The 15335-nt window shown below is 43.3% G+C and overlaps 1 protein-coding gene across 7 annotated transcripts in view; it reads left to right on the top strand.

The window, feature by feature from the left end:
• TAMM41 (TAM41 mitochondrial translocator assembly and maintenance homolog) overlaps positions 1-14241 on the top strand; it is a 60577-nt gene extending 46336 nt beyond the window's left edge. For 2 of the 7 annotated variants that reach the window (XM_014524553.2, XM_014524555.2), the window contains one exon: positions 12597-12716. In XM_014524553.2, coding sequence (XP_014380039.1) covers positions 12597-12667 — 71 coding nt within the window. In that variant the 3' untranslated portion in view covers positions 12668-12716. The other 5 variants (XM_025215151.1, XM_025215148.1, XM_025215150.1 and 2 more) reach the window with 5 other exon arrangements.
• Positions 14242-15335: the final 1094 nt, after the last annotated feature.

Here is a 15335-nt window from a genome sequence, read left to right as displayed (position 1 = left end):
TCCTCCCTTCCACTGGTTGTACGCCTCCCTTTTAATCCTCAGCCATTGCTGAATGCCCTTGCTGAGCCAAGGGGGTTTCTGAGCACTCTTACCCCCCTTGCTTTTCTCAGGGACTGTTATCTTTTGGGCTTGGAGGATCACCCCCTTAAGGTACGACCATCCCTCGTGGGCTGCCATCTCCTCTACCTTCTGGGCCCTTAGTGCCTCCCCCACTAGTCTCCTAAGCTCGTTGAAGTTGGCCCTTCTGAAGTCAAGGGCTTTAGCTTTGGTATGAGCCCTAGATGCCCTGCGTTGGATAGTGAAATCCAGCAGGTGATGATCGCTATTGCCCAGGTGGTCAAGGACTTGCAGTCCCCTCACCAGGTCATCCCCCATGGCCAGGACCAGGTCCAGCAAGGCGTTACCCCTAGTGGGGCTGTGCACTTCCTGGATAAGGTGAAGGTTCTGTAATACAGCCAGGAACCTATGCGAGTGGTCAGACCTGACGCAACCCCCTCACCTTTCCTCTCTGTCCTGTCTCTTCTATATAGGGTGTACCCCCGAATGCCCACCTCCCAGTCATAGGTAGGGTCCCACCAGGTTTCTGTGAGCCCTACTAAGTCTGGGTTCTTACTTGCAATCAGGAGGCATAGTTCTTCCTGCTTACACCCCATACTACGAGCATTAGTGTAGAGGCACCTGAAGCCTCCTGAGGGTGCTCGTGCCTTCCTCCCACTCCCAGGACAGTTGTGGTGGTAATGCTGTTCACTGTAAAATGGCTCTCCCCTAACTGGTTGTGCCAATCAGCTGATCAGCAGGCCTGGGCAGGGGGCAGCCCCTGGAGGCTGTGATGGCCACCTGCTGCCATTGATATGAGACTGGGTAGGGGCAGTGGTTCTGGGCACCCTGACAGTCACTAGGTGGGCTGTCAGGGAGCCAGCCCCTCTCCCTTCCTCCCACCCTGATGGATCAGGGGAGGGAGAACATTGGAATGTGAGATACTGGGGGTTCTAGGGACCCCTACTGTTCCATGTGTAAGTGTACCACCATTACACATGTCTCTAGGAAACTCTGCTCTCTGGTGAAGACTCTGTTCTCCAGTGCTCTCTGAGGGCATTTTTACACATGCAAGCACTTCAGCGCCAGGCACCTTGAAAAGCACCCGGTGCTGCGATGCTTGCAGTTGTATAAGTGGCAAAATGCATATCAGCACTGAGAAAATGGTGGTGGCATGCTTTTGAACTGTAACACATCAGAGGTGCTTTAGTTCAAAAGTGCACCGCTGCCATTTTCTGTGCACTGACGCACATTTCACTATTATACAACTGCATGTGGCACAGCACAGTTCGCCTCAGCTCATGTGCAGAGCGGACTCAATCAAGTCTGCTCCGAAGCAGTGGATCTCCAGTGTGTCGCAGGACAGAAGAGTATGTGTATAAATGCCCTGAAAGAGCTGCCAGTTTGATAGAATCACTTTTTTCTCAGCAGATACCATTTGAATGCTTGTGCACTTACTTTTTTGCATCAGGAAAAGGGTGCACTACCTGATGCAAATGTAATGCCTGTCCACGGCCTTTTTTGTGTTATGGCTACTGGTCCACCTGAAAGTATGCAGAGATATGAGCCTTCCAGATGCAGCACTGTTTGAAAAGGATCCAGGCTTTTAACTACCTTTTTAAAGCCAGTTACTTGTCATAGGTTGAGGTCTCAAACCTGCCCTCCTATAGAAGTATGTCACAGAAAAACTATTGTATTGTTACTTGAATCTACTTTGTGAGCAAACTTTTCAACTTGTGCTTCAGTGCAAATAAGGGAAGAGAGAATTTCCATAGGCAGACCTGCCTATATAGCTAACGTTGTTTGACACTTTATGGCTTGTAACTTTGCTAAATTTTAACAAATGAGGCTAAAAATTTTCATATTTTGTGAAGTTGTGAATTTGGAAAGTTTTAACCCCTATGGTTGGGTCATGTCAGAGATTTTACCACAGGGAGAGCATTTTGTTTAACACACATCTCCTTTTTTTACAGCCATCTACTTGAGAAGCTCTATCACTTCATGAAAAATCTGGCAGGGGGTCACAGTGGGGTCATGAAGGCATCTTTTGCCATTCCCCCAAACTGAACTTCTAAAAATTGAGTTAGCATGTGTCACAGAGCACGGAGGTGCCCTGTTCCTAGAGAGGGGAAAACTGCCAGGGAGAGAGCCCTAGCAAGGAATAAGGAGCCCAGCTGGGGGTTGCCAGGGCAACCAGAAGGTCAGCTGACTGAAAGCGGCAGGGCCTGGCCCTTATAAAGCCCAGGAGCAGAGGCCTGAGGCAGTTCCCTGCCAGCAGCCAGAGAGGCAGGATGTGAGGAGAAGCTGAACTGCAGGTATAGCTTGACCTGAGTTGAGCAATGTTGTTTTAGCCGAGCAGCTCTAAGTTATGTTGTAGCCTAGGGGCTTGTGTTTTGCTTTGTTGTTGTTATGACCGGTGGTTTGGGTGAGGCTATTAGGGGTTGGAGGAGGCCTCATAGGGGACTCACAGCGGAGTGTGAGGACCCCAGTGCCCAGGTAGGGGTGCAGCATAAGGGGTACATAGACCCCAGCTCCCAGAGAGGGGGGCACTACTGAGAAGCCCCAGTGTGGGCGTGGCGAGCCCCAGAGAGGGGGCAGCATTATCGGGAAGCCCAAGTGTGGGCACGGCGAGCCCCAGAGAGGGGGCAGCACCATTTGAGAGCCCAAGAGTGAGCACGGAGAAGGAAGGCCCAGGGAGAACAGGAAGGGGCCAAGGAGGGATAGAATTGAGACAACGGTGATTCCATCGGCGAGGTGTGGACCGCAGTGTAGGGGAGGAAACGGAGCCGCAGACATCGCCCCCTAGCGGCGGGGCAGTATAAGGGCAGCCTCCCGCTAATTAATACTAATTAATTAATCAAGAACAAGGCATGGCAGGCAAGTAAGCGGGCAGTTGCCCCAGGAACAGGTGTGGGCCACATTAAGGGCGGCCCAGAGTGGGCACCTGTCACAGCATGCTAATTTAATATCTAAATACACTGACAATTGTACTGGATGTGCTCTGTCCTAGGGATACAGATGCTGACCAGACCTCTGTGCAATTTTTCTTCACAATATTCCTAGCACTGATGAGCACAGAACTGTGAGAGAGGAAACTATATCTTGTGCTCTCAATTCTCCTCCTGCCATTGACCAGGCAGTGAAAAGGAGGAAGTCACCTGATTTGAAGGAATAGGAACTGGTGCAAACAATAGAACAGGAGCAGGAAGTAACCTCTACAGATAGTTTGAGGGAGAAGAGGAGAAAGAGACTGAGTAATTATATAGCATTAGAGGGGGAAGAAGGCCAGGAGCTGGGAGACATGGTCAGAAAGGCCTGAAGTCATTAGGCCTCTGACATCTTACATTTAAGACACTATTGGGTTTGAGTCCCAACCCCTGTTGACAACCAGATGATTGGTGTCATTTTGCTGGTGCAGGTACCAGCAAGTAAGGGGCAATTGAGATCTAATCCCAGCCATGGTTGAGACCGAGAATTGTATCCCATCATGCTTTATGATGAATGTCAGGGACCACAGAGCTTATTCCCTTTCAGAACCAGGGAATAAATCTAAGAATCGGTTAAATTGTTAGAGAAGACTGTGCCAGAAATCGAAGGGTCTTGATCCTGCTGATTAATCCAATAGTGGGATCCATAACCAGGTAGGTCCCCAGTCCCCATCCTGCAGTCTACCCAGGCACTCACACTGACCTGGGAATCCAGAATCACAGAAAATTAGGGTTGGAAGGCACCTCAGAAGGTCATCTGGTCCAGCCCCTGTTCAAAGCTGTTTCCAACTAGATTATTCCAGCCAGGGCTTTGTTGAGCTGGGCCTTGAAAACCTCCAAGGATGGAAATTCCACCACCTCTCTAGGAAACCTGTTCCAGTGCTTCACCGCCCTCCTAGTTAGAGTTTTTCCTAATATCCAGCTTAAGCCTTCTTTGCTGCAACTTGAGACCATTGCTCCTTGTTCTGTTATCTGCTGCCACTGAGAACAGTAATTCTATCTTCTTTGGAACCACCCTTCAGGTAGTTGAAGTCTGCTACTAAATCCCCCCTCAGTCTTCTCTTCTGCAGACTGAATAAGCCTCAGCTTCTCATAAGTCATGTGCTCCAACCCCCTAACTATTTTTGTTGCTCTCACACAATACTCTAGATGTGGCATCACATGTGCAGAATAGAGGGAATTAATTATTTCCCTTGATCTGCTGGCAATGCTTCTACTAATGCAGCCCAGCATGCTGTTAGCCTTCCTGGCAATAAGGGCACACAGTTGACTCGTATCCAGTTGGTTATCCATTGTAAACCCTAAGTCCTTTTCTGCAGAGCTGCTGCTTAGCCATTTGGTCCCAAGTCTGCAGCGGTCAGTGCATGAGACGCTTCCATCCTAAGTATGCAGGACTTTGCACACATCCTTACGAACCTCATGAGATTTCCTTTGGCCCAATCTTCCAATTTGTCTAGGTCACTCTAAATCCTAGCCCTACCTTCCAGCATATCTACTACCCTCCCCCCAGCTTGGTGTCATATGCAAACTTGCTGAGGGTACACTCCATCCCATCTTCCAGATTGTTAATGAAAATACTGAACAAAACTGGCCCCAGGACTGGCCCCTGTGGCACTCCAGTTGATAGTGGCTGCCAACTAGACCTCGAGCTATTGAGCCTGATGATCCAGCCAGCTTTCTGACCACCTTACAGTCCATCCAACACAATTCCTTTGCTTGCAAGAATGCTATGGGAGATGGTATCAAAGGCCTTGCTCAAGCCATGTACATAGGGTCCACTGGTGTCCCCACATCCATAGAGCTAGTGATCATAGAAGGCAATCAGTTTGGTCAGGTATGACTTGCCCTTGGTGAATCCATGCTGATTGTTCCTGATCACTTCCTTCTCCAGGTGCTTAGAAATGGATTCCTTGAGGACCTGCTCCATCATTTTTCCAGGTGAGGCTGATAGGTCTGTAGTTCCCTGGATTTTCCCTCTTCCCTTTCTGAATGATGGGCACTGTATTTGCTCTTTTCCAATTGTCTGGGACCTCCCATTTGCCGTGAGATAATGGCCAGCATCTCTCTAATCGCATCAGCCAACTCCCTTAAACCCTCAGATGCATCCCCTCTGGTCCCATGGACTTCTCTGCATCCAGCTTTTCTAAATAGTCCCTAACCTGTTCTTTCACTACTGAGGGCTGCTTGCCCTCTCCCCAGACTGTGCTGCCTGGTGCAGTAGTCTGGGAACTGACCTTGCCTGTGAAGACCAAGGTGGAAAAGACATTGAGGACTTCAACCTTTTCCTCATCATCTGTCAGTAGGTGCCTACCCCACACTTTCCCTGATCTTCTGTTTGTTGCTAACATACTTGCAGAAACCCCTCTTGCAGAAACCCCTTCATGTCCCTTGCTATCTGTAACTCCAGTTGTGCTGCTTTGGCCTTCCTGATTTCATCCCTGCATGCCTAAGTAACACTCACTTGTACTCCTCTCTTGTCATTTGTCCAAGCTTCCACTTCTTGTAAGCTTCCTATTTGTGTTTAAGTTCACTGAAGAGTTCTCTGCTAAGCCAAGCTGGTTGCCTGCAATACTTATTATTCTTCCTGCACACTGAGATGGTTTGTTCCTGTGTCCTCAGCAAGGTTTCTTTAAAATACAGCCAGCTCTCCTGGACTCCTTTTCCCTCTCAGACTGGCCTTTCAAGGGACCCCTGCCCATCAGTTCCCTGAGGGAGTCAAAGTGATTTTTTTTTTTTTTTAAGTCCGGGGTCCATACTGTGCTGCTCTCCTTTCTTCCTTTTGTCAGGATCCTGAACTGGATCATCTCATGGCCGCTGCTGCCCAGAGTGCCATCCATTTCTACATCCCCACCAATTCCTCCCTGTTTGTGAGCATCAGGTCAAGAAAAGCATGGCCCCTAGTTACTCTTCAACACTTGTACTAGGAACACTCTCCAGAAAGTTCCTAGATTGCCTGTGCACTGCTGTATTGCCCTCCTAACATATGTCAGAGTGACTGAAGATCCTCATGAGACCCAGGGCCTGTGATCTGGAAACTTTCACTGGTTGTCTGATGAAAGCCTTATCTACCTCATCCTCCTAGTCTGGGGGACTATAGTAGATACCCACCATGACATTACCCTTCTTGCTCCCCCCTCTGACCTTGTTACACAAATTGCCAATTTCTTAAATCGCGAGCGAGACCATATAAGGGAGGATAAGGCAAGATGCCACGTTTATTGATTTTAAGCGCTTAATACACCCCCCCCCCACATCTATACCCCAATTTCTGTTCTGCATTGATCACAGTACATTATCAGTACTTGGATCAACTTAGTGGCCAGCCAAGATGATCACAAGTAAGGAGCCAGGCTCCTGCTGGTCCATCTCATCAGACGAACCGATGCTCCAGTATGACATGCAGAACGAGACCCAAAATAAATATGTCTTGCCCCATCTTTTATAGCCTTGTCAATTCACCCAATTCTCTGGGCTTTTGCTGTATTCCTTGAAGGTTGGTTGCCATTGTTCTTGGCATGGATTCTTCTTGTGGTCTTCAGTCTGTCTGCATTCTTCAGCCAGTCACAAGATGCTTTGGTTTTTCACAGGTACACTCTCATCCATTCTCTCACACATACAGTGTACAAAGATTGAACACTTATGTCAGGCTACAGAGCAATACAAAATGGAATTTCTTAAGACAATGCAAAACTCAAGAAAATACATAAGATTAAAAGCAATAGGTAAAAAAGGTCTATGTGTATAACATCCTTAACCCAGAGACTTTCAGCAGGTCTATCTCCAGTTTGGTAGTGGAGCTCTGAGCAGTCATACAGCTTTTTTACATAAAATGCTGCTATTCCTCCTCTTCTCCCTTGCCTGTCCTTCTTGAATAGTTTGTACCCATCCATGATGGTAGTCCAGCCATGCAAGCTATTCCACCAAGTCTCTGTTATTCCAATCACGTCATAGTTTTTTGACTGTGTGAGGACTTCCAATTCTTCCTGCTTGTTTCCCAGGCTCTGTGCACTCATATATACCTCCCCTGGGCCTGGACTTACTAGGCCCCCTTGTTAGAGCCTTTTGTGGCACCGATTATTGTGGTGCTCTCAGTACAGCATATGTTTTTCATGAATATTACATTAGTGGATTTATCTTTAACATCCCTGTAAAATTGGGTGGTGGTATTCCCACATTACAGCTGGGAAATTGAGGCAGAGAAAAATTCCAGCCAAAATAAAATGTGTGAATTTTTGGATGTTCGGATTCTCAGTGCCGAGAATTTTGTAATCCTTCATGTGTTGGAGCACAATCCAGTCAACCCGCAGTCATGAGCACTCGAGCTTAATGTGAATCTGTTCCAAGTGCCTCACATTGTATGCCCCACCCCCAGACACACACTTTTTTTTTTCTTCTGGGGTGCCTGTGAAGTTCCGTAATGTTTCTTCTGGAGGCTGCATGTAAAGCTCAGTTTAAAATAAATGCATGAGTTCACCGGGAATGCTGTGGCTAGAAGCCAGGATAGAATCTCGTCCTCAAGAGTAGTATTCAGCTATCTATTCAGGGGTTCTAAACCTTGTTAGACTAAAAGCACCCCTCAGAAAATGCTCTTGCCTTCACTGATTTTTGGACTGGAAAAACAATAGAGCAACAGTTCACCTGGTGGAGCAACTGCTTCACCAGTCCAGCTGGCACAAGGGGTAGTGTTCCCAGGTACCAATTGGCTGGGCCCCAGAAGCTCCTGAGAGGGAGTAGCCCTGAGCTTGATGGGGCTACTTGATGGGGCCAGACAGGGCAGCTTTTTATACTGCTGGGGACCATACAGGTGCTGGCCCCAGGCTCTAGCTCCTGCTGGCTGCAGATCTGGGAGGAGCCAGGCAGGGTTATTTTGCCCCACAACAAAGTGCATGTCTGAGCACGTGCGCTGAGGCAAAATGCCCCGGCTTAAATTTGCACCACTTCTGTTTGAGCTGCTGCAAGCGCACGTGCTTGCATGCGTGGACACGCCATTGGAGTCTCAGAATAGCAGTCTTTCTATGCCTGAAGAAGGGTGATTGCACCCATAAGCTTGCAAAGAACCTTTTTCCAACTACTCAGTTGGTCTAATAAAAGATATCGCATCTACCCAAAGATCTTGCCTGCCTGTTTCTTTAGACCAATATGGATGGCTATAACCAATAACCCAGTGGCAGGTAGCAACACCTAACAATGCTAGTATTGAATAGCACCCTGGGTGATAATCACTGATTTAAACCTTGATCACGCTTTCTCTTCCTGCAGTTCTCTGTAACTCTTTATATGCTTTCCAGTGTCGGAGAAAATGGTCCTTCAAATAACGTCCTTCCTGACACACTAGTGATTCATCACCAGATCACTCTTAGTCTAATGTGCTGAATGAGAGGGGTCTTGTTGGGGAGGCAGAGGGGGAGGGAATGGGTTTGATTATGTAACACAATGCACATATAGAAGGGGATCATATTAAGTTTGTCATTGGGCATTTCCTAAATTTTGACTGCTTGACATGATAACCTTTAATGTAATAAATGGATGGAATAAATATTTATATTTGGATAGACCTAGATGACTCCTTCAGGAGCTCAGCAAGGAGATAATGGGTTTTTATTGCTTAGAATTAATTATTAATAAAATAATTTTTGCTTAGAACTGCTTTTTTCCTTGTAAGTGATTCATGAAATCTTTATGAAGGTTATATCAATTTGAAAGCTTGTAGTATCTTCTAAAAGCAACCTTGATCCAATTTCAGTTTCATAAGATGTAAAAGATTTGCTACCAGGAGGCACTAAGTACACTGATGCTGTGCTTCAGAAGAATGTCTGTTTTATTTAATATTTAACAAGTAGCGATTCCTGCTTGTTTTACCTTTGACCACTAAATTAGTTTCCTTAATTACAGATGTTTTAAATACAGTACAGAAAGGTTCTGGCCTCTCTGTAATTTTAATAGTACAGCATATGTGTTTTAGGGCCTGAACTGAACCTGAATTTAAATTTGTCAACTAATATTGGTTGTATGTAAGGCTTTTTCTTCCCAAACTCTCTTAAGTACTCTTAAATTTTTCCTAGCAAAGCTTTGAGCTAGTAGAGGCTTAAAAATATTTATGGATTCTCACTTTTATATATCTACCTATCCTCTAAGTGTTCCTTCCACAGTATATGGTATTGGCAAAAATAAAGGTGGAACTCGCACATTTCATTGAATTGGTAATTTAAAGCTTCCCACCCATTCATCCACAGTACCTTTTTTAAAGCATTTTTGTTCTTTTTTTTTTCTTCTTATTGCCATGTTTATGCAAGCTAGTGACTAGTATTTCTGAGAATATAAAAGGAGATATCAGTATTCCAAAACCTTTTGAGTAATAATTGAATGATTACTGTGATTTCTGTTCAAACCTTGCTACTTTGAAAAACCCACAATTCCTGTCTATAACAAGCTAGTCTGTACCCTGCTGTTGAAGTAAAATAATTCAGATCTGGGATGAAGGTCATTATTTAGAGAGTACACTGTTTCCAAACATTATTTGGCAGAATCCACAGTTATAACAAAGTATTTCAACCCAGCTAACAGGATTTCCTTTCATTTTTCTCTGCCAGCTTGGTTTTAAAATTGAGCTCAAATGCTGTGTTCTTGTTTGTTGTTAAATGACTGACTTAGCTTTTGAAAATATGCCTGTGTAATTTCTAAAATCTGTGGTGAGATTTCTGGTCTGTTTCCTATTAGAGATGGCACCATCATTTGATTTATTTTTCTTCCTGTGCAGTTAAGAATTCTGAAAGTTTTCATATTTAGCTGCTCCTAAGGAGCAGTTTTGTATTGATATTTATGAGTTTGGAAACCTGATCTGAAATAACACTGAACTTCATTATAATGACAACATTTGATCCAATGGGGTATAGATTTATGAGACGGTACAGTTAAGCCTATAAGAATCTTGATAGGGGCTTAGTAATAAAACATTACAAATCAAAGTAATATTGTTCAAGATTGTAGTTAAGCCCTTCCTTGACTTTTATTCAAGTCAGGATACACGCTTGACTACATACTACATTCAGCATAACTTCAGAGAAAATTTAGAAAGGTGGAATGTTGAAAGTATTAGCCCAAATACATTTGCCAGATTTCAAAAAGTGGCATGGCAACATCTTTAATGACCAATAACACATGCAATCTCTTCTTACCTAATTTCCCCAAATTTAGCAGTCTTATCCTCTGCCTGCATTAAACCATTGTTATGTATTATGGCAGAAAAATCTAAACTGAAGAGAAAGGAGAGGGAACTAACAAGTAGTTGTGGATTCATTTAAGTTTAAAGGCATTTTCATTTTGTCCAAGTACTCAAGAATCTCTTGTTTGGATTCTGAAACTGAGCTATAATTGCGACCATTAACTTTTACTACAGATGCGACTCATTTCCCCCTTCCCCCCACCCCCCATGGGCTTCTTTAAGGAGTTGGCTGTGTACAAGAACCCATGTTTTGTTTTGTAGCATGATGAGTTTGGGCAAGAACTTTAAAACAAAAAAAAAAGGCATCTTATTACATAAGATTCCAGATTCAAGGCTGTAGTGGGGGGGGTTCAGTTGAGTGCTGACTGCAAAAAGGATATTAGAAAAATCTTTTAATGTTCAGCTGCTGCAGGAAACTATTAGTTGGCTCACAGATACAACAGGCAGTCTTTGCTGCCTGCAGTGCTAACACTGTAAAGGACTCCTGCAAGCATATATTAACTGTTTCACTGCTGATGTTTCCATCACCATGCTCTTCTTATAGTACATTGACCTTCCTGGAATCACAGAATATGGAAATGTTTCTTGTTTGAGTGGCAGTCATCAGGGTTATATGTTAGGTTATTTTAATATGTAGAGTACTGGCGTCCCTATCGTGTCTAGCACACTGGGATTCTGGAATGTGATAGTTGTTCCTGGGTGCTACTGAGCAAACTGTGTTTTCTGGAATACCATAATCTCAGAATAACAAACACTTTAGTGACTGCACACAGTTACAGTAGCCTATCATCTAACTTTCAGTATTTACTGATATGTTGATTCTCATTTTGAGAATCAGAGTGGCTATATCTCTGTTAATGGTATCTAAGAACACAAAGCAAGGAGTGCAAAAAAAAAGATTGCATGCTTAGCTTTAAATTATTTCCTTTGTGAATGTCTGATAGTTTTTAACTGTGCAATAGCATTCTGTTTGCAAAGTGTACATTTGTCTACCATGTCTAATAATCATGTAATATTAATTAATTTCATATACACAGATACAATTTTCATTATCTTCACAGTGTATCTTACATATTACTTTAAAAAACATTTAAATTTGGAATTGATTGTTCTCAAAGGTCTTTTTGTAAGAGACAGATATACGGTATATCTTTTCAACTCTTCCAAAGATGGTGTGCAGTGGACAATAACTAATTTTGAATCTTAAGTTGTTTATTCATGCCAAAAAGCTCTCTCTTCTGTTCTATATTATGTTGTACAGACATGATTAAATTACTTTTAATTGACTTAATCTGGCATTCATAGTATATGTGAGTATTATAAAAAATATATAAAGATTTCTTAATGTATGTGCATGAAGGACAGAATTAAAGCTGTTCATTCTGTCTTAAATGCTGCCCTTCCAGTTTTCATATTGCTTAATAATACAACTGCAACATTATGGTAATCTGGAGAATTTCCTTGCCTTTTTAGAAAGAAAAAAATTGCAGGAGGAATTGGGAACACAAAGCATATGAAACTATGCCTTCCAGGATTTTGGAGCTTTGTTGACTTGTCAAAATTGAACAGTACTTTATTTTAAATGTCATAGTCTGGTATTTATATGGTTAAACACTATAGGAAATCATATTATCGGCACACTACTAGCACAAGAGAGTATCTATCCCCTGCAAAACTTTACTGACTCCATAACTAAAATTGCCTTGCGAAGTGTATGAGAACTGGCAGACATTTCCTTCACACCTATAATGCACACATATTTAGGCAATAGTTACTGTAGAACCCTGGCTCAAAATTTATATCTTACTTGAAATCCTCAGGAAGTATCCTTTCCTCACTCCATACTTACTAGACAAGTGCATGCAACATGCCTCTCTTAAAAGGTCAGAGATGATCTTCACCAACACGTAGAAAATACCGTATTTTTGCGCATATACCCCGCCCACGGGTATAAGCCACACCCATGTATAACCCGTGGGAAATTGTATTTTTGTAAATAAATCCATGTATTCCCCATGGCGGCGTATACACAGGGAGGCTATACTCCTTTGCTATACTCCTTACTGATTCTTGCTAACATCAGAAACACTTAAGGGTAAACAGTTACACTGCTGTTGTGAATAATATATTATTATCCTTATCTGTTCCATCAATGTTGTGCATCTTATGCACCATCAACTTCCATAAACTGCTATATCATAAATATGTCAAGAAAGTTACTGATTTATAACTATACAAATAGAGTTGAGTGACCTTTCTGGTGAAATACTTATTTAAACCTGCTTAAAGTGGTACAAGTTAAATATTTGTCTCTCTTCTTCAACTTTTTTTCTTTTTCTTGTTTTTCTTAGGGCTGAAGAAGTCAATGACTTATAGTATGAGGAAAATGTATAAAATGATGAAAGGATGGCATCTTAATTGAGTTTTGTATTTGCTGTGCATTGGTAAATAAACTGGTCTTTGTGTTCAAATAGCTTACAGTTGTCTGTTGCTCTGTCTACCTAGGAAAATTTCACAGAGGTGTCCGTGCTGGCTTGTTTACAATTGCACACACACAGAATTTCCATACATGCAGTAGAGGAAAGATTGAGAAAATATTTTAGTCTCAAAACCAAAAGAGCACCATCATCTCTAAAAAGAAAATAATTGACCATCTTGTTGGTGGTGTCATTCTGCAGCAAAAAATATAGATATTTCTCAAGTTGAATAAATGTAACACTAACATTATGCTTCCATGACAGTAAGAGGACAAAGCCATCTCTCTGAAGGGCGTACAATGTAACTTAACAACTTAGACAAAAAGGAAAAGTAGAGTTTATTTACACTATTTCTGAGTTCCTTCATTTTGGACTGGATTCCTTTTTTGTTTGTGGTGGACTAGAGTAAAATTTCCTTTATAGGTAGTTTACGGGGCGGGGGTTCTAAAAGATGCTTAACTAAGGTTAAATTGGTATGGAACACAGACTCAGTCCTATAATAGATACATTTTGGAAGAAAATATCAATAAAGTTTTCTAAAATCAGACGTTGACATGTGTGACCATGATTTGAGTGAATTACCTGTGGGTGCAATTATCCTGTTGGGAAATTACCATAAATTTGTGAAGTGGGTAATGCAATTGCATCAGAGTTGGAGACTTGTGATGGTCTCCCTCTGACGGAAACACTTTCTATTGACCTAGACACAGTACCACAGTGGTAGAGAACATGTCAGAGGACTGAAGTTGTGCAAAAAATTATTATTTGATACCAAAGTTTATTATCGAACTTCTCTAATTTACTGCAGACAAAAAGCTTTCCACTTTTTACTGAGAGTTGATTTGACGTTCAGAAGACTGACATTGAGTGTGTTAACCCCCCCCCCACACACACACACACACACACGCGCGCGCACACAATTTTACTGGCTGTTAGTTTAAGCTAATGGTGCTCAACCTATGGCTTGCAGGCCACATCTCAGCCCCAAAATTAGTAGATCCTGCCCATGGCACAAGGGATCAGCAGCAAGTAGTTCAGGCCAGCCAGCCCTGTGCAATGCCCCTTATCCTCTCTCCCTGTCCTGCAGTATAGACAGTCACTGCCCTCCCTACCTCCCTTACTGGAGGGGAGAGGTGGCTTGTGGTATAGTTGGGTCGCAAGTACCTGGCCCACCTCTCTAAGAGGCTGAGCTCCATTGGTTTTAACCAGTGTGAAGAATTTTAGATTGACACTTTGTTTAAATCACAAACAAAGATTTGAAAGAAATTGGTATTGAATTTTGTGATGTATGCTCTCCAGGTTTGTTTTTGTAATTACAAGTATTTATTATTTCAGGGCCACGTCTGAAAAAGTGCTGAGCCATCTTTAACTGCTGTTTAAAGATGAGGGAGCTCATTACACTGGAAAATTTTATCCATAGTCAGTTCAATGAGGTGAATCTCTGCAGAGTTGTACTTTTCCTGTGTATAATATATAGTTTTTGTAACTTAAATTTTAAACTATTAAAAAAGTTGTATAATGGAAAAGTGTCTACTGTGGTGCTTTTATTTGAAAAACAGAAGAATTGATGGTCAGTTGTCATTGACCATCAGCATGTACAACATTTGTAAGAATCTAAAAACTGAAGAACTACACAATACTGGGAACTGAAGTTCCTGTAGCAGCTTTCCTGATTGTATTATATCCTCTTAATGTTTCACATAGGAAGTACTAGTCATAGCTTTCATAGACATTAGGGCAGGAAGGGACATCGTAAGATCATCGGGTCCATCCCCCTGCCCAAAGGGCAGGAAGTCAGCTAGAGTCAAAGGATCCCAGCAGGGTAAGCATCCAAATGTTTCTTAAAAGTTTCCAGAGTAGGTGCTGGCACCACTTCTGGGGGAGTCTATTCCAGGCCTTGGGGGCTTGGACAGTAAAGAAGTTTTTCCTCATGTCCAGCCTAAAACAGTCTTGCAGGAATTTGTGACTGTTGGAGCCCTTGGGGAGCTCTGGTGAACAGGCATTCCCCCAGATCCTGATGCACACCCCTTATGTACTTATAGGTTGCCACCAAGTCACCCCTGCGCCTGCGCTTCTCCAGGCTGAAGAGTCCCATCGCTCTCAGCCTCTCTTCGTAAGGCCTGTTCTCTTGCCCTCTGATCATGCACGTGGCTCTCCTTTGGACTCTTTCAAGCTTCCCCACATCCTTCCTGAATTGTGGAGCCCAGAATTAGATGCAGTACTCCAGCTGTGGCCTCACCAAGGCCGAGTATAGCGGGACGATAACATAACCTGTCTTGCTTGAGACACACCGATAGATGCTAACCAGAGTTTTGTTCGCTTTGCCAGCTGCAGTATCACATTGGTGGATCATGTTCATCTTGTGGTCAATCGTGACCCCCAAGTCTCTTTTGGTCATGGTGCTAGTGAATGTAGCATTGCCGAGCCTGTAAGTGTGATGTGGGGTTTTTTCCCCCCCTGAGGTGGAGTACCTTGCATTTCTCTATTGAATGCCATCAGGTTTTCATCCACCCACCTTGCAAGCTTATCAAGGTCAGCCTGGACCACCAGCCTATCCTCAAGTGTGAATACTCTTCCCCAAAGTTTGGTGTCATCAGTGAACTTGGCCAGACT

Source organism: Alligator sinensis, unplaced genomic scaffold (assembly GCF_000455745.1).
Source record: "Alligator sinensis unplaced genomic scaffold, ASM45574v1 scaffold1224_1, whole genome shotgun sequence".
Classification (NCBI taxonomy): domain Eukaryota; kingdom Metazoa; phylum Chordata; order Crocodylia; family Alligatoridae; genus Alligator; species Alligator sinensis.
Note: the sequence above shows the minus strand (reverse complement) of the source record. Positions and strands in the feature narration are given on the sequence as shown.